This window comes from Xiphophorus couchianus, chromosome 6, assembly GCF_001444195.1.
Source record: "Xiphophorus couchianus chromosome 6, X_couchianus-1.0, whole genome shotgun sequence".
NCBI lineage: Eukaryota > Metazoa > Chordata > Actinopteri > Cyprinodontiformes > Poeciliidae > Xiphophorus > Xiphophorus couchianus.
The window spans coordinates 14,895,237-14,922,814 of NC_040233.1; the positions used below are offsets into that span (position 1 = coordinate 14,895,237).

The window sequence follows — 27,578 nt, forward strand, 5'->3', positions numbered from 1 at the left end:
AGGACCCGCTGCTTTGCCCTCCATATCATTATCCCCGGCTTTTCACAGCATGGTGCTCGGTTTAACTGGGATGTGGCGTAGAATTTAGCAGCCAACAGAGAACCAAGTTTCCCCACATTTTGAGGTTGTGGTATTTTCAGGTCTGATGTCATGTGATGTGATAATGTGTCATTGAATAACATCAACAGAACTTTTGTGTGCAGAAGGATTGTAGGGCTTTAAATTAAGGGTGAAATGGAAATTGTGTTCTTGTCAGGTTGCCCTGTATTTGGGTACTAAAATGTGTGGCGTATAAACAGCTGTGTATGTTCAGTAAATCATCCAATTCTTAGAAGTGGCTTTGATGTGGTTGGTTTCCCTCAATCTCAGCCTTTACAGTCTTTCTTTAAATGGCTGCATGTGGTGAGGAATTAGCTTGGAACATTAAGCATTTGACGAAGATTGTAAACTTCTGTAAAGTTCTTTTAAATGTACAGTACCGCCAACAGTTAACCCATCATTCCTTCATTATTGTTCAGGCAAGCTATGAAGACAGCCCAGTTTATTAACATGTAGTCCTTAAGACTTTACAATACATATTTAAAACAGCAGCTCTAATGTCCTCTGTTTTAACCAAGGGGACATGTGATGTTTTTAAAAATTGTCAAACTAACAAAGATGTCTGATTGTCCAGCCTACCAGGTTGTTTTAACCTCAGCATTCATGCACTTAAAAAAATGTCATACAGATACAAAAAACGCATGTTCTAAATTTTCATGATTAAGTTACCACTACTAACCATGCTAATCCTGCTAAACATCATTGTAGGAGACTAAAGGAAGTTTAAATGTGTAACTCCTGTCATCATTTTACCTTTATTCTGTCCAGTGATTCCTCTGTTATACACGTCTCGGTGTTGTTGCCTCTGCTTTTAATATAAACATTTAACTAACGTGAGAAGCTATAAAATGGTATTTTAAACGCTTGTTGTTCTACTTGTTGTAATTCCCAAAGAGAAATTGAAAGTCACAGCTTTACAAGAACTGGAGGTCTGTAATTGTTGCACTCTAATTCAAACATGAAAACTTGTTTTTAGAGAATCACCTAAAATTGAGAGTTTCGTCTGCAGTTTTTTCCTGGAAGTACAAAGAATGGATTCACTAGAAGGTGTGTTTATTGTGAAGTGGCACCGACCCTGACATAGAGCAGATCACTTTTCATTTTCAGGAGACATCCAGCTGAGGGACAAATGTTCTCCCGGCTGCCTCACCCAGCACAAATATCATTCTGGCATTCTAGTGATTCATGAATGACTGAGAGGCATTCACTTGTGGACAGGAAAGGAGAGGTGTGTCCTTTTGATGTTTGAGTTCCTTTTACTCATTTCTGTAGCAAGTCAGCTTTTTGTCAAATTTTCCTTTGACCTCTTCCCACGCCTTCTCAGCCTGCTCTTTCAGGTTTTCCCAGGGGACCAGTCAGTTCTCTAACTAAAGCCGTGGTGCTTTATTTCGGTTAAACACAAGAGGAAACCACGGGAGAAATGCAGGTCTGGAATTTATTGACCTGGAATGTCACAACAGTATTAACTGTGCAAGTGGCAATGCTAACACCGCAAGGCATGTGTCTGCGAGGAGGCCCACTGCCCCTGTCTGTCCGCATCTAAAGATCAGAGGAGTGGAAATTACCCTCTGCACTTCCTTCTGAGTCTGATCTAGTATTGTAGGTCCTGCGTACCCTGGAGACGTGTTGGGCATTGATGTAGGCATTTCTGACAACCTGCTGATTTATAGCCCTCACCACAAGTACTATTTTAAGGATGAATTTCAGTGTTTGTCTACTGTCTTAAGGACACTCGGGGATCCAACAGGCACAAGCTTAAATCTGAAAGTAACAGAGTTGCTGAATAGACAAAGCTTGTTTATACACAGTAAAACCTGTTTTGCTAGTTGCATCAAAACACACAAATGTCAGCTGCACCTGCAGGTCTTTTTTCCCAGCCCACTTAGCAGAACAGTTGTTTCTTATTCAGAGGCATGCACATTTGAGCGCCTTCATATATACTTTATAGCAAAACTTGCCACTTCTGGTGTGCTTTGGGTTAAAGGGTTTGTTCCCTTTATCAAAAGTTTGCTGCTGAAAAGCAAAAATACTGCAAGATCTGAGTTAGGCTGCAACAAGCTTATTAAAACCTGCTTTGACACGGCACACACCTCCAGGCACAAACTATATTTGCATTAACTCAGTAAGTGTGAGAAGTAAGGTTCTCTTTTTATTAGGTTTCTGCACGCAAACTGTTCCTTTTCAATGTGCTTGACTTATTCTCTGCTTCCTGTTAGAGCTGGAACAGGTGGGAAACATATTTAGACTTATTTGCCTGAAACATGTTTGTACAGATTTTATATGTTCATAAGCAGGTAAACCTCTAGCAAAATCTTTGGTTGTGATCTACTCAGTTATTGCAGCATGTTGCACATTTTGGGGTTTGACATTTTACTCAAATATGTCAGCCACAGACAGAGATACAATTAATGCAAGCTCATCAAATTCCTCACATTGTGGGGAAAGGTCTGTCCCTCTGGGGTTGGGAAAAATGGTTGAAACTGGTTGGGGGTTGAGGAGGGAGTCTGCTTGTTTTTGGTTTAACATCTACGATATCCCTGCACATATACTGTTGCAGGGAAATTTGAGTAAATTTGTTTCTGCTGCTACACATATGAAACAACAAAGGTGTGAGGCTATAAATATACTGTAAACACAGGAGTGTGTGTCCTTAAAACCTGGAGGCTGGGAACTAACTGTAAACATTACTCTTGTTGTTATTCCAAACTTACAATATATCCCGCTTAAAAATGAATTCTACTCTAACATTTGCTCCACTAACAATTCCACTTGCATGTGTTTTAATTATTTTCTTCAATGTTTTGTGATCTTGTATACTCCTTTAATCTTTTTTTCTGCGTTCATTCATAATCAAGTATGAACATTTGATGGAGCAATTAAAATAAAAACAAAAAATATACTGATTAAGAGGAGAAGGGAGGGAAAAAAACCCCAAGATGAATATAATTGGATTTACCAAAAGAAATTCTAAGAAGTTGCCTTATGGCTGATACGGTTCACCTGAAGCATGCTGTAGCTTGTTTTTTTAGAGGATAGTTTCTATCTTGATTAGAAAACAACTACAACTTCAGCAAAGCAAATAGAAAAACTGACAATAGCATGTTCTATTGGTGTAAATGTATTTAAACAGAACGAGTTTGTTTGATTTCATTTAAAAAAGTGTTGCTAGCAGCTTTAGCACATAACAAATTAACAAGAAACAAGAAATATGTTTGTCCTGAAACTTCTTTTTTTATGGTAGTTTTGTTATCAGCTTTTAATCTTTTTAAGAGCTCTTAATTACAGAATAAAGTTGCTTTAAAAGATCAGAAAGATTTTATGCTCAATAATTTCTATGTCTTTCTTTTCTGTACAGAATGACTCTGCAGAGAGGCGAAGTTTGGCTGATTGTCCTGCAGTGCAGTACTCCACAGAAGAGGAGCCGTTCGCTTGGCCGAGGCCCAAAACCGTGCGCTTACGCCGCACATCCCTGGGGTTTGGGTTCACTTTGCGGCATTTCATCGTGTACCCACCAGAGTCGAGCCTGCACTGCTTCCCGGTAAATGTCGAGATTTTCTTTGATTTATTACTGTGAGTCAACAAAAATCCAGATGAACAAAATTATGTGGCCATAAGCACAACAGTCATGCTGAGTATCTTTGTGCGTTTACAGGAAGAAGATTGTGGGCGCAGAGGTAAGCAGAAAAACTCTTTAAACTTTCTGCACTGATTTACAACCAAGTCCATCCACTGTGCTACAGTGTTTCTGTGCTACAGTGGCCAACTTCACATTGTTTTAGTTTATTTTTATTTTGTAAGACATTAAAATAAAATACTGAAAAAAAAAGAGCGGGTCTGAATTTTCCATGAATTTTTTGTGTTTGACCATGTTTCATCATTTTTATCTTAATCTAACAAGTGAAGCATTAAACAGGCCCTTGTTAAAGTATTGCAACTTTTTTAAATATTCTGTCACGCTGTTTATACAGCTTAGGAATTATTTCAGTAAGATGCTGGAGAAAGTAACAGAGGAACTAGAACGATCTAGGGGTGTGTGCAGTGTTACCCCTTCATCACGTGTTGCTGTGCACTGATGGTGATCTTGAAGTCAGTTGAAATTACTTGTTGTAATTCACAAGATGTCATGAAATACCACAAATAAAAAACTTTAGTATTAAGTGAAGTATGCCATATACCTGATGGTGACGGACCACAGCAAGAGTTTGGATTTTCCCCATTCCAAAATACAAGTTGGTATGATTTTAATTTAAATTTGGGATAGAGACAGAGGACAGGAGGATGGAAATTTCTGCTTTGAGTGCATGACTCATTTTTACACTGGAAATCTAAACGGTTCACTTGATGTCATGTTTGTTAGGCAGGCCTCACCAGTGACACAGTCATGAGTATTTTAGTTTTAGTTTATGTCCCTTTTCCTGGTAGATGTGTGTTTAGATATTCGTGTCCTGTAACTGTAAAGTCTTTCATTTATGCAGATAGCAGATTACAATTGACAGTTTCTTCCTTCTTTCACAATATCTTTTTTATTTTAACAATGTGGAAATGAGTTAAGCATTCTTTAGTCTGTTTAACATTTGCTTACTGGTAACTTCCTGATTTAACTTTTAACATAGCAAAATGTTGTATAAGTAGACAAGAATTATTTCCATGCTGAAAGGATACTTTCTACTCATTTTCTTTTCTTTAAAGGCAGGTATGTCTCATAAACTAATTACATCTTTACTAATAAGTCCTTTTGTCAGAGAAAGTTTTGTTTCTCTGGACAGCTGGACTTTTCGAGGGGGCAATTTATACTTCTGTTTGGGTTTCAATGTGAAAAAATCCATAAACATAGATTTTTTTTTTAGGTGGTTGCACCCGAGCTGTGAAGAAGACATCAGTGTTTCATTATTTATATTTTTTGAGAATGAAGAAATAACATAAGAAGTTTGTCTTTTTCTGAATTATTTCTCCTTCATGTGATTTGTAGTGGCAAAGAGTCTGTTCACACATTAGTATGAGGGGCCGTTTAGGACAAAATTTACGTTTTGTCTCTCACACACAACCAAAAGGTCTCGCATACTCCAAAAAAATAGCCACGCACACTCCAAAAAATTACGTTTTGTCTCACACACTACCAAAAAGTCTCGCATACTCCAAAAAAATAGCCACGCACACTCCAAAAAATTACGTTTTGTCTCTCACACACTACCAAAAAGTCTCGCATACTCCAAAAAAGTAGCCACGCACACTCCAAAAAATTACGTTTTGTCTCTCACACACTACCAAAAAGTCTCGCATACTCCAAAAAAGTAGCCACGCACACTCCAAAAAATTACGTTTTGTCTCTCACACACTACCAAAAACTCTCGCATACTCAAAAAAATAGCCACGCACACTCAAAAATTACTCACGCACATTCAAAAAATACTCAAATTGCGTATACACACACTACTAAAATGTCACACACACATTCACAAACGTTAACTTTCTCGCTCACATACACTACTACCAGCTCGCTCACATACACTACTACCAGCTCGCACACACACAGACGTTTATCTCTCACATACACAAGACTAAAGTTGAACACACACACAGTACTAAGACTCGTTTTATGTATGTGTGAGAGCGAGACTTTTTTTGAATGTGTGAGAGCGAGACTCTTTTTGAATGTGTGAGAGTTGTCACGGAAGAGGCGGGGCATAATTTTTGGATCAAACTGCGCATGCGTAGATCCTAAACTATAAGTTTCGATTGTTGACTCACTGTATGTTCTATTACTTAGTATATTTGTGCTTTTAAATATATATAGAACGTTTAACTTTCTTGTAGATTAAATGTGCTATAGAAATAAATGAATCTGATTGATTGATTAAAAATAGCAAAATTGCTGTAGTACAATCTGTCCACTGGGTGCCAGTATTACAGGAATTATTAACCGGCGCCAACTAGTGCCGAAGAAGAAACAGTTTGCTATACCGAAGAATTGGTCAGGCAGCTGCCATTTTAAACAATTAAGAGTAAATAAATAGCAATTTTGCTATTTTTAATCAATCAATCAGATTCATTTATTTCTATAGCACATTTAATCTACAAGAAAGTTAAACGTTCTATATATATTTAAAAGCACAAATATACTAAGTAATAGAACATACAGTGAGTCAACAATCGAAACTTATAGTTTAGGATCTACGCATGCGCAGTTTGATCCAAACATTATGCCCCGCCTCTTCCGTGACAACTCTCACACATTCAAAAAGAGTCTCACTCTCACACATTCATAAAAAGTCTCGCTCTCACACATACATAAAACGAGTCTTAGTACTGTGTGTGTGTTCAACGTTAGTCTTGTGTATGTGAGAGATAAACGTCTGTGTGTGTGCGAGCTGTTAGCAGTGTATGTGCGCGAGCTGTTAGCAGTGTATGTGCGCGAGCTGGTAGTAGTGTATGTGCGCGAGCTGGTAGTAGTGTATGTGCGCGAGCTGGTAGTACTGTATGTGAGCGAGCTGGTAGTAGTGTATGTGAGCGAGCTGGTAGTAGTGTATGTGCGCGAGCTGGTAGTAGTGTATGTGAGCGAGCTGGTAGTAGTGTATGTGAGCGAGAAAGTTAACGTTTGTGAATGTGTGTGTGACATTTTAGTAGTGTGTGTATACGCAATTTGAGTATTTTTTGAATGTGCGTGAGTAATTTTTGAGTGTGCGTGGCTATTTTTTTTGAGTATGCGAGAGTTTTTGGTAGTGTGTGAGAGACAAAACGTAATTTTTTGGAGTGTGCGAGAGTTTTTGGTAGTGTGTGAGAGACAAAACGTAATTTTTTGGAGTGTGCGTGGCTACTTTTTTGGAGTATGCGAGACTTTTTGGTAGTGTGTGAGAGACAAAACGTAATTTTTTGGAGTGTGCGTGGCTACTTTTTTGGAGTATGCGAGACTTTTTGGTAGTGTGTGAGAGACAAAACGTAATTTTTTGGAGTGTGCGTGGCTATGTTTTTGGAGTATGCGAGACCTTTTGGTAGTGTGTGAGAGACAAAACGTAAATTTTGTCCTAAACGGCCCCTCATACATTAGTTCAAGAATAGCTTCCTTGAAGAAATGGAGCTGCAGCTCCAAATCACACCACCAGAGGGGTGTGTTTCTTCCAACTTTAGTTAATAGGAGACTTTTCTGTTTATTATGTAATGGGAATTCCCATGATATGATTCTTTGTGATTAATCTGTTGTGATTAAAGTGCCCAAAATAAGGTCACAAGTTTCTGTGGTTTGGAGCTTTAAAAAGCAGTGGGATCATTTGGTTCATCTTTAAGAGTCAAATAATGTGACTCTTTTAATAAGGTAACGGGTTTATAAGTTTGTTCTCCTCTTTATTTAAGTTATTGACTGTTGTATAAATTTTAAATGGCACATGCAGTTGCAAACAATCAGGTGATCTCATCCTCTAGTTCACGTCAGCTGGACTTAGCGAGGTAGTGTGTGCTGACTCACCACCAGAATGTTAACTACTGGGGAAGTATTTTAGCCACTCTCTGGCTGTGCCCACAGCTATTTCTCAGTTTACAAGGAAAGAGTGGGAGGTGTGCAGCTGAGCACTCTGTCACTCTTCTCCCTTAGTTTCTTTTGCCCCACTCCTCCTTTCTTTCTTTTCTCCTTTTATTTCCGTGACCATGCAGCTGCTAGGAGACACAGGCAGCATGAGCAAACAGGTTTTTCTGTGTTTGGTCATTCTGATCTGCGTCCGTAAAAACCCCACAGATTGACTCTATTAATGACTCATTGTCTGTCTTAGCAGTAGACAAGAATTATCCCGAACAAATACCCAGTGCACCATCTTATTTTAGGTAGTAGTTTTCAACTAAACTGTGTTTGTTTTTGTTTTATTTCTTGCACATGAGGCATTTTTTTTTACATTTTGTTTTTGGTTTGATTTTTCTATTTTTCTATGCTATAATATAAAATAATAGGCACATTTAAATCATAATTTGTCAACATTTTAAGAAACTGGAATAATTAATTTTCATTTTTGTGTTTCCACAGGGAGGCAGAGAAATAGGTTAGAACCGATGGACACTATTTTCGTGAAACAAGTCAAGGAAGGGGGTCCTGCTCATGAAGCTGGCCTTTGTACAGGTAATACTCAATCAGCGTTAACTATTTTCAGATTGTTTTTAAAAGTTTGTACATTTCCAGTCAAAGGCAGAAAGACTGTAAGTAGAGGAGTATTTTCATTGTACTGTTGCTGATCTGCTAATCAGCCAGAAGGTGTATAGTTTCTGCTGATTTTTATTCTGCTGATTTCCTGTTCATCTATTAAATGCTTTATTTACTTAGCACACTGTTTGCAAACCTTTGGATGAGACCTTTGTTGTTGAATAGGTGATCGAATAGTGAAGGTGAATGGAGCCAGCATAATCGGAAAAGCTTATTCTGAGGTGATAACTTTGATCCAAGACAGGTAAGGTCCAAGACATTTATTTTGGTTTATTTGGCGTAATTTTTCTGTTTAAAAACGCCCCTTTCCTTTTTTCAGTGGTGACGTTCTTGAGCTTTGTGTGATGCCAAAAGATGAGGACATACTGCAACTGGTGAGATTGAGTTTTTTTTTATCATATTTTAAAAGACTATGAAGAAAGAACTGTTTTTTAAATTTCTAATAACTTCTGGTCCATCCTGGAGCTGCTCTAGTTTTAAAGTGTTTATGTTGGGGCAGTAGTCATGAGATCCAGACATCCAGCCTGTCCCATCAGTACTCTCTATCTGGGCCTCCTAATCAGGCCATAAGAGACTTTCTGTCCTCCAGAACTGCAGCTGACACCAGTGCGGAAATGCCCTAAATTCACTGCTGGATGATGCATCACAAAAATACGCTTGGATGACATTAATATGAGATAAAATGTACACTCCAGTTTGGTAGGTCTTAGGTTTTATGTTAAAGGTTTTATATATTTAATATAAATATATGTCTGCAGAAAAGCACCAGAAATTTAGCAAGCTGCCTGACTTGGAAAATATTGTATTGTCCAAACTTTCCTCCTTCATTTTTTTTTACCCTAGTTAATGAACTGCAGCATGTTGACAGATTTTTTTGTTTTGTTTTATCAAATAAAAACGGAGAAGGTCAAATTTTCTTAAAGAAACCAGGGATCAATTAGACCAGCATTTGATTTGCTTTAGAGAGACCAGAGTTCGTGTCCTTCGTTGATCCGGACCTTCTGTGGAGGCTTGAATACACTCAAGCAAACTTTGGTGCGGACCAAACAAGTGGACCGAGAGCCACTTTTTGGGTTGATCTTGGTCCACTTCTGAACAAACTACAGGAAATGTACGCCCTTTTGGTCTTCATGAGCCACAGTTTGCTGGGAAATATGGTAAAAATGAGCCCTTCAGTGCTGCTAGCTCTACTACTGCATGTACTGATTAAACTGAAATCATACCTGGTTGATGATGCAACATGTTGTTGGTCAGAACATGAAGACCATCTTATCTCTTTCAGCTTACTGCACACATTTGCTGACACCGTTCCAAAGTTAGAAATTCTAACGCAAAGCCAGTGTTGTATGAACTGCTCTCAACATTCAAAATGTTATTGCAGTTGTAAAAATTGCAAGAACATTTTGTAGAAATGCAGTAAACAGGATTTCCAAACCTGATTTTTTTCTGGATCTGTGCTCTGTCCTGTCTCCGTCATTTCTGTCCAATGGGAGCAATTATTGTCACCTGCACAGGTCTGTTTACAAATTATAGTCCACTCGCAAAAGCAGTGCGAAAGCAAACTGCACCAAAAACTGCTAGCGGGGGAAAAAAACAAAAAAACAACTCAGTTTTGAGTCTGGAGAGTTTATAACAAGCAAGCGGACTGTGATTAATATACCTTTACTTTTGCTAAGCAATATTGATTTACGTAAACATGTCGCAGTAATATAACGTAATTTTTAAAGTAATTTATTTCTTTAAAACTGCCTTGCTGGCATAAACCTTATCTGTTGATATCATTTTGTGTTATGTTTTACTTTGACAGAAGTCTTTAAGCAGCGTTGTGTTTTAAATTTCTAAGCTCTTTTTTTTCCCCTGACACTTGGGTTTCCCCAAGTGTCAGAGGGAAACCCTCTTACCTTAGCAGGCTTGAAATCTCATCATTAATCTTTTATGCATGCTGCAGGGAGCGGTAGGTAGCTACTATTGATTCTGCTAAATCAAGATGTTCTCATCTGTTCCATATCCAGAGTAAATCCATTGCAGATTCTTTTTGCGCAGAAATCAATTTCTAAGAGCTTTTTATAGTCTGCTAGTGAGTTTTTGATTTGAACACTGCAATAAAATTAGGAAGATATTTGCTCAACAGGTATATGTCCCTGGAGATTTTTAAGGGCTACGTTGAATACTTATTATTAACTGAACACTCATCTACTTAGCACATGTAATGTGGTAATGATAAATATTTATTTGTGTATAAAGCACACATTCAATTATTTTCTATTCATTATTCTAAAATATTAGATATTGGAAATATTGTTACTTTATTTAATTCATTATCCAAATCTTTTACATTTAAATGATTGAATTCCTGAACACTAATTTCTAAGGGAAGTTGGGGGTTGTTTCTTTAAATAATCATTATACATTGTAATTTTATTTTGTTGTTGATCAATAAAATAAACAATAAAATAGCAAAACAATTATGATGCCATTAATTCAGGGAAAAAGCTATCCAAACCAACAAACCTTGGAGTTCTTTTTGGTCAGCTACGGTTTTCACCTTGTAACTTTGTCTTTCATGTTGCTGAATCATGAACTCTGACCCTCGCTCAGTTAAGCGACACCTTCAGTGGTTTAGGTTTTGTTGTGATTCTTTCATAATCTCCTGAATGAGTCCATGCATTCTTGGAGTACATTTGGTTGATCATCCTCTCCTTTAAAGGTTTACCTCTGTTTCATGTTTTCTCTGTTTGTACTGTAAATAGTGGCTCTCCCCTTGGTTTGCTGGAGTCCCATAGCCTTAGAAATGGCTTTGTAACACTTTCTACACTAATAGATGTCAATAACTTTCTCATCTTTTCTTGAATTTCAAGATCTTGTCAGACACTATCTTTTTGATTCTACAGATCTGGCAGTTATCAGGTGTGGGCTTGTCAAATTGAAGTCAGTTTTCCCAGTTAAAGTGAATCATGAATAGTAAATACATGATTTAATAAGATGATGCTCTTATATTTTCTTTCAGGATCAGGCTTTTGATAACTTTTCCCTTAATAAATGAAATAATATAAAAACCACAATTTATAATTACTCAGGTTGTGTTTGTTAGCTATTTGAATTTGTTTCATGATATGAAGCATTTAAGTGACAAAAAGCAAAAAAAAAAAAAAAAAGGAAATTTGCAAGGGTGCGAGTACTTTTTCACAGCACTGTATATGAAAATTTCATTTTTCATTTTTAGTAAGTTCATTTTATCCTCTGTCTTATCGAGTTCACTGCTACTCCACCCTCTTCCCTGAGAGTCCTCCTCCTGGTTTGCTTCTTTTTCTGTCTGTAGTCCACTCTCCTACGCTGTGATACCTCTCACCACATTGTTTCTCAGCCAATGAAAAACGGCAACACAAAAATATCTGTAGTGTACACAAGCAAACTATGATCTTTCTGCAAAAATCAGAGGATTATCGCAGATGCTAGCAGAGCGACACGACACTGTAGGCGGCAGCAAGCACTGAGAGCTTGGAGATGGGCAGCAGTTGCTTAGCAAAGAGAGAGACTAGAACATTTATGGAGCAGAAAAGGGAGGGAATAGTTCGCTATATAGCAGAGGAAATAGTGAGCAGAGAAAACGGAGGGGAAAGCGTGAATGATGAGCTTAAACCAGAGGATGAAATCAGCTGACTGCTCTGTGTTTCAAACAGGTTGACGCTTAGTGAAAAGGAGGGAGGAGGAAGAAGTGGGAGGGGGAGCTGTACCATCACAGCTGAATGTATAATCAGCAGCTGCTGCTTCTGTCATGTGAGCAGTAGCAGGGAGGGAAAAAAAGAGAGAGAGGGCGACATAGACTGGAGACACCTTGTTCAGTTAGCGTAATATTCTGTTTGAAGATGGATGAAGCCATGGAGACCTAACAGCAGTATGGAAACCATGCTTCAGCTTCTGCCACCTCGACCAGGACAGAGTGTCACAGGCAGGTTGTAACGTGGCAACCCTTGATACATCTTTGCTTTCTCATCCTTGTGTGCCGCCGCTGCAACACCAGTGTATTTTTAGCATGTCAATCCCAGGCTTTGCTATGGCTGATTCATCTTCTATGCTCTTGGAACCAGTTATTTTTCTTACAATATGTGCTTTCTGCTCTGCTGTCATCTTTTTCTCCCATGATTCCTCAATGCTCTCGTGTTCGTTTGCTGTAATGGCAGCCTTTTTCTAAAGAAACAACTAATCTGGTAAGAAAAGGGTACAATTGGTACCTGCCACATGTCGTACCTACTGTATCATTTTGCATGTGTCATGCATGTCATCAGCATCCCAGGATTTCTTTCGAGTGGTTGTAAATTACTACCACACAGTTGTCTTATGTTTATGATCAAATATGTGCTAATGGCTCAAATGTTTAGACTGCAGACATGGCCGATGCACTGTGCCTGCGGTACCTGTTAGATTAAAAGCTCGAGTTGGCTGTGAAGCCTCACCCTCTTCTTCATCTTTTTATGTCGGATGTCATCAGTTTCATAAAGACTGCTGACCTCTGAACTGGTTACAGTCATACTTAAAAAGGGAGGAACTTAGCTTAGCACTGATTGCTGTGGCTCACACAGTTTTATTGTAAGATTGTACTGTAACAGGGCCAAAGTCCTTATACCTTCCCTTAGTGCTTGTTGTAAGTATGTTGTGAGTAGCAAAAATAGATATTATTAACCTTTATATTTTAAGTTCCTACTTTGGATTTTTTTGCTAGGCTCGCCAAGGAAAGAGTTTAGACTTTGTACTAATCCATGATACGTAGGGAAGATAATTATAGCACATTCTGTATGAGACCTCGGCATCCTGCTGCTTGTAAGAGGCTAGTCTGTCAGTCTGAGGTATGTAACTGTGATCTATGTGTCTGTCCATTTTGTGATTGTATTTTGACTTTTTTTCCCCACCAAATATGATGTTGTTCATAGTATTTATAGTTGAATGTATTTCTGTGTCTTTGCAAACAATGGGAGAGAATATCCTGACCAGCAATTTTTAAAAATGATGATAAATGACCAGCTGTTTAGAAATAAAGGTTTTTTTTTCCTTTAGTATAAAGTGTGATATCCACTAGTAATACCAAGTCAATTCTAAATAAGGAGCAGATGAAGAGCTTTGACACTGCTCAGTTGTTTGAAACGCCTCCACTCACTCACTGAAGCAGGCACTGCCTACACATGCATCCAGTAACATTTTCAATATCACACTTGACTTGTCTTTAAGCATCTAGCGCCACACTGTTTAATGTTGCACCCACTTGCTGTTTGTACGCCTCTCTTGTAACATGGCTTTCTTGCTCTGTCTTCAGGCCTATTCCCAGGATGCCTACCTGCGTGGCTACAATAGCTACAGTGGAAATGCTAGTCACATCCCTGACCCACCAGTGGTATGCTATCCCAGAGTAGACTGTAAGCCAACGGGCATGGCCCAGGCGACAGACTCATCGGGGCAGATCTGCCGGGGACCAGCAGCATCACTTGATTATGGGTATCGTAAGGAAATCACCGTGCCCCCATCTCCTCCTCGCCAATATTCCAAAAGCCAAACAGCGGTGTGCATGCGCAACGACAGCGTTAGGACTGTGGTGGTTCCTCCCAACTCGGCACACATGGGACAGGTGGTTTCGGCACAGAGGGTTGATTTCATGGACCCTGCCTATGTTAGGGGAAGACCGGGGTCACTGGCCCAGTATCCTTTCCCTCGAAAGGTCGATGTCTATCCCAGCGGTCCGGGAATGGTTCCCTTTACAGGTCAAGCACCTAACTACCCAGGCAACCATCAGAACATTGATTGGCGCACTTACCAGACATACAGGGAGTACATTGACAACAAAGGTATCCATTCCCATGGTAGTCGGACAATTCAGGAGAGGTTGGACAATTTGCGAACTGCAGGTCATCCCTCCTTTGCAACTGCTTCTCACATTCCCAGAGGAGACTGGGTTCCTAAAGGGATACGGCGCAGGAGTACCTCCCATGAACGTTCGTACCACGGACCTCCACCCCATTTTCAGGTTGCACCACGCAGTGCTTCACAGGACCGGATGAGGAATCCAGAGAAAATAAGCAATCCAAGGAACTGGCCCCCTCGAAGTGTGTCCCAAGATGCCCTGGCTCTGAAAGTTCGATCCCATTCCATAGACTATGTTGAACCTGTTGAGTTGGCTCGGCCCAGTGAGAGGAGAGCAGGGTATTCAAGGGCAGACCAAGGTACAAGGCCCAGCCGGCAAGCGATGCCCAGAAACGCTGTGCCCTTCAGGCCTTCGGCTGGATACAGCGGCGGTATAAGAGGAGCACCAAACCCTTCTTTTTTCTCTAAAGGTCCAGATTCCCTTCAGACTCGCTCCTCACCAATGCTGTCTGCCATGCTTTTTGGGAAAAGCACTGAACATTCTTTTACCGACCAAAGAGTTTCAGTCCCAGCACACCATCTAGGCCACACTATCCAACCAGGTCAGAACAGGATGCGGTCAGAAACCATACAGATCTCTGAGGCAGGCAGAGAACTGGCCCCCTCGAAGTGTGGAGTTGGAATCAGGTCTTCATCATGCTCTGCTACAAAAGAGATTCCTCAGAGGCCTGGCATCCTCAAAACAGCCCACCAAGATTCTCAAAGTCAAGTAAATGGTCAAAGCCCCTCAGAACCTACAGTGGTTTTGAGGGAAAAACCTCACGGTGGAAAGAACCCCAGCCCACTGCGGCACCCCTCCTACATCCTGGCTGTGAATGATGAAGGAACGGACTCTACGGCAGACGTGGCGGCTTGCTGGCTTCCAAATGATACACGGCGAGAGATACACATGCGCCGCCTTGAGGAGCAACGTCACAACTCCTGCTCCAGCAACCTGGACGAGACCCTGGACGCCATTCCATTCATCGGTAAGACAGTAATCAGTTTATTGCCTTGCTGACCATGTTGACATGGCAACTGGGATTGTAGCTACACATAATAGAATGTCACTGTAAGCGCTATTATAAGAGTTTCAATAGACGTATGATGAACAACTTTAACAGTTGTTTTATTTGATGTGCTTAGGAGATTCAGAGGTAAACTAGCCTCTATAGGGAGATGTTATTGATCAGGCTGAGGCGTTCAGAGTGGGTTTGAGATGCTTTTGAATTAACCATGACAGAGTAAAGTGGTGTTTGTAATGTAGTGAAGTCCCCCCTGTTAATGCATTGTTTTCCTGGATGTTGTCTCTTGACAGTGAATTCATAGTGGTCAAACAGCAGAGTAATGGATGCTGCGGTGATTAAATTGTTGGGATCTCAGAAACTGCTGTCAGAGTGTTTACAAAGTTGTAGGGGTTCAGAGCGCACATTCAAATATTGATCAAATTTTACTGGTTGTTTCTGTTTTACACTGTAAGCTTTCTCAATATATATATATAAAAATATTAACCTCCATATTTGACTGGGTGTGAGCAAAGTACTACATTTAATTGCAATGATAAAAGAACATATAAATTAACATCTTTACACAAATGATCTTTCAAAATATCATATATTTCTGTTAATTGTTTCCTCCTACCCTTGTCTGTTATCCATTATGTATAATGAATATTTGTCTATCCTTCTGTTAGGCCAGAAAGAGTCGTGTTGTAGTTTTGTCTTGTATTCAGCAGTAAGCCGGAGTCAGCCTCACTCTCATACCATGTTTCATGCCTTTTGGCTTTCTCAGCGAGGGCTTGTCCATCGTACAGAACAAGCCATGCAGCATCTCACACACATCATTGTAGGCCACACTTCTCTCTTAAAAACCAACTCTTACTACATGTCATATGTGGCTAAACCGTTGCCGTCTTAAAGCACATAGTGAGCACCTTCATTTTCAACAGATATTTTACATAAACATTTCTTGATTTTTGTTCCTCTTAAATTTTTCTGTAATTGTCAATCTGAAAAGTAAAGATACGCAGACTGGACTTGTCAGCATAACCATCTGAAAATCTCTGGTGGGATTTGAAAAAGGTGGTCGCAACATGCTAACCCAAAAATGTAGATAAACAGGATGCCTCTGTTCATGGGGGGAGATTCCTCAGAAACCTTGTGCCAGAAACTGGTGTCCATCTATGAATCAGTTTTGTTTCAGATTAACGGGGCTCTACTAAATGCTAAAGATGCTTGTCATGAAGTTGTTGAATCCGTTTGAGACTGCAGTATTAACTTAGCATTTTGTCTAATTTGGATAAAGGTTGTTAGGTCTGTTCTGCTGTGGGTTTGGTTTGGATCAAGTTGACTTTAGTTGGAAGTCCAGGTTTGGACAAAGCAGACAACAATGATGATTCTTTTTTGTTCTGTGTTTTATTTATTTAACCAGATGACTTATTTAGAACAAATTATCATTTACAATAACAACACTGTGTGGGATGTGTATCTCAGTTAAGGAGAATAGTGTTTTAAATGAGTAAAATTTCATGTCTCCATGACTGGTACTTAAAAATCAGTTAGTTAAATGAAATACTCTTTTTACTAAGAGTAAATTAAATACTCTTCGTTAAATGAGGTTAGTATCAGATTTTATGTGCATTATTTTCTTGAGTGAGCCTTGAATTATATTTCATATTTTTCTTTAAAAATGAATAACTTAAATTAAAATCAGTTTTGAGGGAATTTTAATCATACTGTTACACCTACATTTTTTCAACACCCATTGCATTTTAGGTTTCCCTATCCTAAATATGAAACTCTTTCAAACCCCTGAATGGGGTATGATCTTTTCTGAATAAAAGCGAATGTTGCCTCAGATGAACAAGGACAAAATTAAGAAAAAACATGACAAATGAGGATTTTAATGTTTTCTGAGATCGCCTTAGAAGCACAGTTTGCTTTTTTAAAGTTAAAGGAACAGCAGCTATGCCTCCTGGACATGGCAGAAAAGGGTACGCTGTCAATGACTTTCATCACATTCCTGAGGAGGCAGGTGGTCAAAGACTCTCAACTGACAACAAAAGACCTGCGGCAGTCTTGGAGGCAGCAACCACTGAAATTTCAGTCTCTACTAAACTAAATGCTGAAGAGCTCCTTGTCTGTTGCAAAGATTTTCTGTCGTGAAAACTGGTATACTGTAGAGAGGTGAGATCTTTCCAGGTTAACGCAGAAAACAGATCATAAGGGCCTCAGAGACATAAGTGATCTTGCATTTTGATTTACTGATGTTTAAAAATATATATATTCTTGCATTTTGATTACTGATTGATTATAAAAAATTTATTCTTGTATTTTGATTTATTAATGATTATAAAAATAAGGATTTTTTTGTACTTTGATTTACTGCTGACAAAAAAGCATCAGAAAAAACAACTCCTCTTTGCTCACAAATATATGGATAAGGCAGAGACATTTGAGAATTCTGTTCTGCTGTAATGAATCAAAATTTTAATTTTTTTGCTTAAGAATCAACAGTTTGTCTAGAGGACAAATAATACATTGAAAAGAACATTGTGGTTAGCAAAGCATGGCAGTGTTTGATTGAACCTTAAAGTCCATAAATGCTTAATTTCCGAAGCCCTGGAAGATACTAGATTGGTCATCATAGCCATCTGAAAATCTGTGGTGGGATTTGAAAAAAGTGGTTGCAACATGCTAACCCAAAAATATAAAATCAAACAGCATGCCTCTGTTCATGAGACTTGGGGAGGGGGGGGAGAGAAATTCCTCAGGCACCTTGCCAAAAGCTGGTGTCCATCTATGAATCAGCTTTGTTTCAGCTAACGGGGTTCTACTAAATGCTAAAGATGCTTGTCATGAAGGGGTTGCAGAACCCAATTTGTAATTTTGGATGCAGCTGTATTCTCCCAGTCAGAAACCGTCTCACACACAATTGTTTATAAAGATTTTTCGCATGAGGAGAGATTGAAAAAATTATAAAATTCCTTTATCCCTAAACATTGGCATGACCCTAAGATCCAGATTTTGCTTTCTGTTCTGTCAGTCCTAAAGTCTCTCTTCTTCTGTCTGGTTCATATTTTTTGGGATGATTTCATGGACACCCAACATCTCCATTAAGTCTCTAACTCTGAATCACACTTACACTTTCCTGTCTGGTAGTTTATGACGCAGTAAAACTTAACTTCTGTTCTGCAAAGGCTACTTTCTACTGAATCATGATTTAAGCACTGCATCATCGCACATTGCTATTAACTGCTCTAGGTCGCTTTCGTAGAAGAAAATACAAGACTGTTACCCCCTAGAGTTTATCTATGATGGATATAAGTTTTAAAAATAGCCTTGGTAGAAGCCTTGTTAGAGAGATGGTGGCATCCTTATTTCTATGCCCAGTTTCAAAGTTGGGTTCAGGCAGGAACTAGGACAGTTGCTTTTAAATTTAGCTCCAAAAGCCCCTTGGCTACGGAGAACAGCTTTGTACTTTGAGCTGTTTCAGGCCTAAAGAGCCCAACAACAGTTGTCAATAGATATATTTAAAATTAATTAAAAAGTGCAGTATAAAGCTATCTGTTTTGCTGTTTTTCTCCTCCCTTGAGAAATTCCCTCAGATAATTGCTAAAGTGACAATCTTTTCAGAATAATCCAGAGAGTCTCGGAGCCAGTGGCCTGTTGTAATGCAGTATATAGAAATGCATTGTACCTGAGAACAGAACGATTCAAAGTTAATTTGAATGCTCGCACTGAATATTTTATTGATTCATAGATGAGCCAGTCAGCCCCAGTGTTGACCGAGAGGCTGCTCCTATCCCTCCCTCTGCTGTGATATCTGTTGCACCATCCGTAGCGACAGCACCCTCCAGTCAAGGCTCACCATGTCCAACTATTCATCGACAGCTGTCACATGACCAAGGTAAATGGCATTGAGTTGGCTATTGCCGTTATGGTTAATAGTATTTCTTCTTTTCTTCTGTAATATCACATCATTGTTTTGTCTTGATAGATGATATTGATCCTAGATTTAATGAAACTTTTTATGACATTTGGGTTGAAAAATAAACCGTAATTTCATATTTGTACCGTGTATGTTCAGAGTCTATGCGAAGTGCTGTGTTGGACTCAGACTCTGCTAGTAAAACAGAGCGATCAAAGTCTTATGACGAGGGTCTGGATAACTATCAAGAGGAGAGAAGAGGGTAAGTGCATGCTGAGATTTTTTTCTTTGTCTTTGGCAATTCATATTCGTCTGACTTTGCCTTTTTCTTTACCACTGTGCAAAAGATCTACAAGCAAGCATATGGCCAGCTTCAGAGGCCTGAGAAAGGTAAGGAGCTAAAGAACCATTTGATGCATGTCTCAAAGTTATGAACTTTAATGCACTCCATTGTATTTCAAAAAGCCGTAATTTTCTAATATTAAATCTTTGTTGTGCTTACTTGGTTAACAATTCTTTTAGGTTTGGATAAGTCTATTTCTGTCTGCAAATCTTTGTTGTATGTCATCCTCCCCTCTGACTCAGTTTCATGTCATGTTCTGCTGTCATGTAGTAATGTCAGAAAATGTCTTTATTTTTCACTTTTCCAGACACTGGACGGGCATAAACCCACTGGGGACTCTGGATCTCGTAGAGAGTCTTCTTTAGATGTATTTGCTGATTCTTCCAAGGAAGGGCTTCTTAACTTCAGGCAGCTTAGCACAGAAAAGAATAAGGTACTCTGTCATGCCCAAGCACTCCTTCATGAGCCCTGTTCATTACTCAAAATGTGACATTTAAGGATTTCTCTGTCTTTCAATTTGCAGCGTGTTGGTGGAGGCATGAGATCCTGGAAACAAATGTATGCTATTTTACAAGGCCACACCCTGACCCTCTACAAAGATAAGAAGGATGCCCTGTCTCACGCCGCATCCCAGTCTGATGAGGACCCACTCCGAATTAGCATCAAGGCCTGTCTGATTGACATCTCCTACAGTGAAACGAGACGCAAGAATGTGCTGCGGTTAACCACCTCAGACTGCGAGTATCTGTTCCAGGCAGAGGGGAGAGAAGACATGCTCTCATGGATCAGGGTGATCCAGGAAAACAGTAACCCAGATGAGGAGGTGTGTGTGGGTAGACAGATTCTTGTTGTGTTTGTGTGTGTGTTGCCAAGTCAGATCATTAATTGCCATCTGATGAGTTGACCCTCATGCTGTCATTATTTCCTCCACTGATATCATCAGTATGGTGTGCACCACCTGTTTAATGGAGGACAAAAACAAGCTATCTGATAAGATTTTACAGCATAGTGAAACAAATATGTCTGTAACCAAAACATAGATCAGTGATGGAATAGGATCAAAAGTATCATTTATAAAATGGTCAACAATGACTTGAATAAAAGCTGGTTTCAAACCTGTTTTACCTGAGTGGAAAAAAAAGGACGGGTGTGAAGGGGAAACATGACAATAGCCTCTGTTGATCACAAAGACTTCTTTCAGCTAGATACTTGGAGTGGTCTTTGTTCATCATAGGCCAAAAAGGATGTTTATTCACCCACTCATTCATTCATTCATCCATTCATTCATTGCACAAGGAAAAGACTGTAGTTACATAGAGTTTCAGACTGAGGGCTTTTGACTTTTTAAAAATGATTTCAAGGTTTCTAGAAGGACCGAAAAAGTATTTCGAAAGTCTTAAATGTCCAGATATTGACCAGATTTTCTATATGGGGCCTAAAATTACATTTAACTGATTCTTAAATGTATATGTTTCTCACTAATTGCTTTGTTTGGAAATACATTGTCCGTACGAATGCAAATTCTTTTTGTTACATTTATTATGGATATTGTTGATCTATTCAGGTGTTTTTGTTTGCTTTACAACTAAAAGGCCATGGCCATTCACACACTTCCTACTTTATCTAATATTAGTTGTTAGTTTTGAATTACCTTATTAAATGAACTTATCCAAGTTGTTTTTTGTAATTCTTGTATGTCGCAAATTTAAATCATAAAGATCTTAAAGCTCTCAAAAAGTCTCAAATTTACCAAATATTTGCATTGACCCTTATTGCTCTTTAAATACTTTTAAGTTTAAAAAATTAGCATTTGGATATTATCTAGTACGTTTTTATGTTAGTTGACTTGTAGTGATCTTTTTTTTGTTTGTTTTTTTTACTTAAACCTGGCCATATCATCTGTGTCCAGTCTTGATTTAAAAAATCAAAATTGGAAATGTCCAACTCCCACTAAAGTCCACTTCTGTTCTAACAGCCTGAATGAGAGGTTGATGGGATCTTCCCAAAACATTTTTCTTTTACAGCTTTTGTGCTTCCTTTGACTTTAAGTTATTTCTAAAAATAACTTTGAAAATGCTTCAATCGGTAATAGCTTTCACACCAGAAGTCTATCTGGGTTAATGCAACCTGATATACCTTAGAGATGTTCACGTGTCAGAAAAATATCAGATTTTTTGTTTCCTAGTCGATATGCTACCACAGTCAGAACTATGGTAGCAGAAAATTCACAGATTCTGGGCATGCGATTATTTTTGGTGTGTTTCTCTATCTTTTTTTTTTTATATGAATTGTCATATGATTTTTTTAAATTTTTTTTTTTACATTTTATATTATATTATCTGAGTCATCACTTGATTTTCTCTTGTTTTACAGAATCCTTCTGTTACCAGCCAGGATTTGATCAGTAGAAAGATAAAAGAATACAACATGATGAGGTATACAGGGCACTGCATTGCCCCCTAGTGGTTACCTAGATAAAGAAATGACTGTTTAAATTGAATGCCAAACAAAAAGTAAATCTTTGTTTTAATCTTTCTATCTTTGTATGTTGATCAGTGCTCCCAGCAGCAGATCAGAACCCTCCCCTAAGTCCTCTCGGCAGTCGCTTAGCATCAAGCAAGCATTCCTGGGAGGTAAAACAGAAGGCCGGAGCCACAGCTCCCATTCGCCCAGAACGGGAGAGGATCGAAGGGTGATGAAAGGTAACATCACCAGGATCATTTACGGTGGTTAGAACATCTGTCATCTCAGGTGGCTCATTTATTTCTGGCGCCGTTTACAGATGAATCAAGTCCACCTCGAGACAGGGGAGCTTGGAAAATCGGCATAGCTGGGATCATGAAGAAACCTTTTGAAAAGAAGCAAGCCGGCATCACTTTCGGTGTCCGTCTTGAAGATTGTCCACCTGCTCAAACTAACAGGGTGGGTTTTAAATGTTTGTTCGGTGTTGCTGTTCAGCAATGTGTCTTTTTGCATTGTTGTTGAGGTATGCGAGTTTTGTCCCACTGATTGTTGTGCAGTTTGTTCCGCTGCTCGTGGAGGTGTGCTGTCAAGTCGTAGAGGAGCGAGGACTGGAGTACACTGGAATCTACAGAGTTCCTGGAAACAACGCTGCCATCTCCAGCATGCAGGAGGAGCTCAACACCAAAGGCATGGCTGACATTGACATCCAGGAAGATGTGAGTGACTGACTGCTTGCTTGTCTCATATTATCCTCTGTAAGACCTGCTGCCATGCAACTCTGTTTATTTTCTAAATCTCTGCAGAAATGGAGGGACATTAACGTAATTAGCAGTTTATTAAAGTCATTCTTCCGAAAACTTCCAGAACCTCTATTTACAAATGGTAAGATTATAAAAGTCAAAGTATAGAAATAGTTTTGTTTTTGTGCTTGTACCAAATTATGCCTTTTTTCTGTCCTACTTTCAGAAAAATATGATAAATTTATTGAAGCCAGCAGAACAGAAGACTCAGTGGAGCGTTTAAAGGAGCTCAAGAGGCTGGTTAGTATATTCTGACATAAGGGACATTTAATTAGCATTAGCACTAAGAGTTGATTGATACTGAAACTATTTTCTTTTTTTTTACAGGTCTATGAATTGCCCACTCATCACCTTGAAACTCTCAAATTTCTTTGCGCTCACCTAAAAAAGGTTTCCGATAACTGTGAACAGAATAAGGTCGGACATGTCGCCATCAGATCCTGAGTTTAGCCTTTTAAGGATTTTGTCAAATTACCTGACTCGTCTTTATCTGGTGTCTTTAGATGGAGCCTCGCAACCTGGCAATCGTATTCGGTCCGACTCTGGTCAGAACGTCAGAGGACAACATGACCGACATGGTCAATCACATGCCAGACCAGTGCAAGATTGTTGAGAACCTTGTCCAGCAGTTTGACTGGTTCTTTATGGAAGATGGCAGTGAAGATCCAGTTGTAAGTGGTACTTTGTTCTCAGTGTGCTGCAAAACAGTGACGTGCGGTGAGGTGCAAAGCTGGTGAGGCACTGACTTAATCACAATCAGATGTACAAATGTGGACCACCTGCATGTTATGTTTACATAAGGAAATTTTGGTCATGCAGACAACGCTGGAGGGCAAAAAGACAATTCTTTTACATGCCATCCATAGTCGCGCTGCCGCCGTAGAATAATTCCGTTAACTCAATGAAACTTGGAAATTTAGGTATTATTAATTTCGTGCTGTGCTCCACAGCAAAGGGAAAAACCGTTCAAGTAACTAACTCAAAACCACGTATTTTCCTGGCCAGGCTACACGCAGACTCGTTGCCATAGCAACTGACAACAACGCCCCTAAAAAAACACTCAAATATTTCCCACACAAAAAGCAGAACATTCAGTCTGTTGCAGTAGTATAGTTTTAGGCTTAATGTTTATTTTGTGATTATTAATACGTGATTGCTGTGGTAAGAGGAGAAAACTATAAATATATCGCTGCACTTGACTTTATTGTATGGCTAGCTCGCTGTTACTGTCTCTTACTCTGCAGTTGTGGAGTCACAATGTCTGGGATCATGAGCGCCCCCTGCCATGAGGCAAGAGAACTGCCTGCCTCACCTCCAATCTGTTCTCTGATGTTTCTGATCGCTCCTCAGGACACGAAACATGTTACACACACAGTTGGGGACAAATAACACAGTACTTTGTATATAAGCTAAATTATGGAAAATCAGTTGATATATTAAATGTTTTTTAACCATTTTATTGGCGACGTACAGACAGGAGGAACATTCTCCCATAGGGTGGCAGCCAGTGCAGTTAGCGAGAGGTTGCGCAATCCCAGGTGAGGCTCAGCTCGCTGCTGCCTCATTGGCTGCGCTACCAAGCATTTGAATGGGAAATTGCAAAAATTCAGCGATTTTGAGGAACAAATAATCAAAATTGGTTAAGCTAAATGAAAAAGTAAATACTTTACAGTACAAACCACAGGGTGAAAATAGCAATATAAGTTATTTTATCATATTTTTCCATTATGACAGGTGAGGCTCTGCCTCATTTGCCTCCCCTGACCGCACGTCACTGCTGCAAAACTACTCAGATCCTTTGAACCGTTTTACGTTTTACTACATTACAGCTGGAGTTTCTGCACCAGTTGCAGTCTTACAGCTGCCAATTCGTATTCTCGGTGATACTGATTCTTTTGGTCTGAAATTTTGCTAAAAATAGCAAGGAAGTTGCTGAGTTAGTAACAGTGGGGTGACTGGTGATAACTTCAAATGTGCAGTCATGACCTGGTGGACCAATCTGTCAGTCAAACTTCTCTCACGGCAGAGCAAAAGAGCACAGTGGCTGATTTTTAGAACTTTGCTGAGGGAGAAAAGATCGGCTTCACATTTAAGTATCAGCCGATAACCAATCTCCCAAAATTATTGAGATCAGGGCTGATCTATTGGTTCACCCTTAATTTTACGTGACACACCTATATAAAGCTGTGGGTGTTTGATGAGTGGCATGAAAAATACATGATTTCAGAATGTTTTGCAACTTAAAAAAATCACCTTACATCCAGTGTGAGAAGGTAGTTAATAGCTCTGAGTATTGGCCTCTAATACCTTTTGCGTTTTGCTTACAGTCACTGAACACACTGTTAGCTCTTACTATCTACATACTTTCAAGTAATATGTAGTTAAATATAATTTTTCTGTTCTTCTGTTTCCCTTGTTGATGCTGCAGACTGTCGTTGAGCAGGAGAGCACAGTGCAGTCTCAGCCTGTGCCCAATATAGGCCACCTGCTCACTAACATCAGCCGGGTTCCTGCCTCTTCTGGTGAAGTCTCAGGTAACTCAGAAGCAGCTTTTCCCCTCAGCAGCCATATTCTGTATGCATTATAATAGCAGATAGAAATGTATCAAATAAGAGATTACAGTTTGAATTCTGAATGTTATAAAACATCTTTTAATTGTTTTAAATACTTTTAGTGAGAACAAAAACATCAGCTTTGTTTTTGTGAGTATTTTTACAGCAAGTTTTTTCAGTCATTTTTCAGTGTGTACCATCAAGTAGCTTAATCACTGAACAATTGCTGAGAAACACCTTGCAGCGAAGCTTTTTTTATTGATTTATTTTCTAATTTAAAATCTGTTTTGTCACCATTTGTTTCTTGTTTAGTTTTTTTTTTTATTATTATTATTATTTCTGCCCAGATATAAATTTGTCCAAGTTTTATTTCTGTTCATTTCTTTGCTTTACTCTTTATTTTCTGTGCTTAAGTCATTTATTTCTCCCCGTGCTTTTTCTATGTTGAATGACGACTCCTTTTCTTTCAGTTCTTTTCTTCCCCTCCTCATCATCTCTCGCATAATCCCGGCATGTTCTTTCCCAAAGAAAATCTTGAACGAGACAAAAAAACATAAACAATGGAAGTTGTAACCCTTTCTGACCTGTGCCCTTCTGTGTATAGTGTGTTCTTTCTCCTCCCTTATTCTTGTCCAGCACTCACTCATTACCCACTCTTGACACAGGCCAAGTGGGCGGCGTCTATCACTCGATGGTGTCCCTGATGGACTCTGTTTTGTCAGTGATGGACAGCTGGGACTGTAGGAAGAAGGACGAGTGTTGTGCCCAGTGTAGCTGCCTAGTCTGCAGTAACCCGCAGCTCTTTTAAATTTGGCCGAAAGGAGGAAAAAAAGATAAAGAAAGAAAGAGAAGTCGATGTTTGTCATTGTTCCTGTGCTGTGCACATCTCATATTTAAACCAGTACCCTAAACTGAGGGGATACAGAGCCACGCTGCTGCACTTTCTCTGAAAGCCCTTCTGCTGTCTCTTGTTGTCTTTTAAGCTGATCGCAAGGACAAGTAGCATGGTACGGACAACCTCAGGTTCTCTTCCGGTTATGTGGCATAATCTGTCATGATGTCTGAGGGCGGGGTCGTGGGGTTGGGACTGAGCTGGATGTTCGCCAGCACACACAAACAATCCACTCATACAGCCACATCCCAGCCCAGTTCTAACTAACTGATGGATGGAGAGGTGTGCAGGCGTTCAAGTTGCACATTAAGTGACTGTGAGCATGTAGATGGAGGCTAAATTGTTTCTACATGTAGATTTTTTTAAACTTTTATTTTTTTTTCAGGTGCCGCCTTTTTTATTTTATTTGTTGTCTGTGGTATTTTTATTTCAACATTTTTGTCTGTTTTACATTTCCCAACTTCACACCATTGACTACAGATACACCTAGCTGTACAGTACCTCATCTCCTTGTGTTACTTAACTCTTGAGAGCCAAGAGTTCTCATTTGTTGTGTTCCTAAGACCAGAAAGAGGAAAAAAACATCTAGGATTTTTTTCAAGTCTGATAGTTAGGTTGTTGTTTTGTGACTCCTACACAGAGTTTAATTAGAAGAACAAATGATTTATGAACCAGTCGGTTTTTGAGGCTCAGTGAAGCTGTCCAGGTCGTTCATTGCTGTTTGTTCAACCTGCAGCTTATTTATCTGAACTTCAACAATTTTTTTCAGATTAAAATAAGTCCAGCATCCCACTCCCTTCTTCCTCTCTTATATCTAAATATATTCTCATTTCCTTTCTTCCTGCTGTTTTTTCTTCTCTCTGTCTCTGTAACTCATTTCTTCCTACCTTCCTCCCTCATATCCTTCGTCCTTTCTTGTCTCACCGCCTCTTTGTCCTTCTCCTTCCATCTGTCTTATCCCCTTCTTTGTGTGCTTCCTTTCTTTCTTTGGTTCTTCTCTTCTTTCCTTCTCCCTTTCTTCCCTGCTCTATTGAAATAACTACCATAAATACATCCTAAAGTTTTAGATTTTCTATCTTAAAATAGCGATAAAGGACTGAGTGTTCTGGAAATTTGAGTTTGTAAAAAGTCCTGGAAACAGCAGTTGTACTTTATCTGTATTAATTAGCAACAGACTGGAGTTTTGATTTTAAAATCTGCTTGTCGGGGAAAGTCGAACTGGAAAATTGTCAGACTTATTTTTGCGTGTCTAACTGTAAACCACAGAAGTTCATTTAAGAGATTTTTAATTCAACAATTAAAATTAAAGCACATTAATCAGACAAGAAGAAAAGATAAAATGCTGCAGGTTTCTAGGTAGGGAGAATTTGATTGAATCTAACAGAAGGTTCATAGATTTCAACATTATTCCTACTAATGCATCAAGTGG

General features: G+C 39.1%; 1 protein-coding gene across 4 annotated transcripts in view; it reads left to right on the plus strand.

Moving 5' to 3' along the window:
- Positions 1-27,578, plus strand: part of arhgap21b (Rho GTPase activating protein 21b) — a 38,429-nt gene that overhangs the window by 6,304 nt on the left and 4,547 nt on the right. The window contains exons 3-22 of one of the 4 annotated variants that reach the window (XM_028021001.1): positions 3,455-3,637; positions 3,752-3,773; positions 8,108-8,200; positions 8,447-8,525; positions 8,601-8,655; positions 13,590-15,159; positions 18,932-19,078; positions 19,259-19,361; positions 19,447-19,489; positions 19,750-19,875; positions 19,966-20,265; positions 21,816-21,877; positions 21,999-22,144; positions 22,225-22,364; positions 22,463-22,621; positions 22,709-22,787; positions 22,872-22,945; positions 23,033-23,122; positions 23,209-23,376; positions 25,134-25,239. In XM_028021001.1, the coding sequence (XP_027876802.1) occupies positions 3,455-3,637; positions 3,752-3,773; positions 8,108-8,200; positions 8,447-8,525; positions 8,601-8,655; positions 13,590-15,159; positions 18,932-19,078; positions 19,259-19,361; positions 19,447-19,489; positions 19,750-19,875; positions 19,966-20,265; positions 21,816-21,877; positions 21,999-22,144; positions 22,225-22,364; positions 22,463-22,621; positions 22,709-22,787; positions 22,872-22,945; positions 23,033-23,122; positions 23,209-23,376; positions 25,134-25,239 (3,745 nt within the window). Of the gene's footprint in view, positions 1-3,454; positions 3,638-3,751; positions 3,774-8,107; positions 8,201-8,446; positions 8,526-8,600; positions 8,656-11,772; positions 12,490-13,589; positions 15,160-18,931; positions 19,079-19,258; positions 19,362-19,446; positions 19,490-19,749; positions 19,876-19,965; positions 20,266-21,815; positions 21,878-21,998; positions 22,145-22,224; positions 22,365-22,462; positions 22,622-22,708; positions 22,788-22,871; positions 22,946-23,032; positions 23,123-23,208; positions 23,377-25,133; positions 25,240-27,578 lie in introns of those variants that run through there. The other 3 variants (XM_028021004.1, XM_028021002.1, XM_028021003.1) reach the window with 3 other exon arrangements.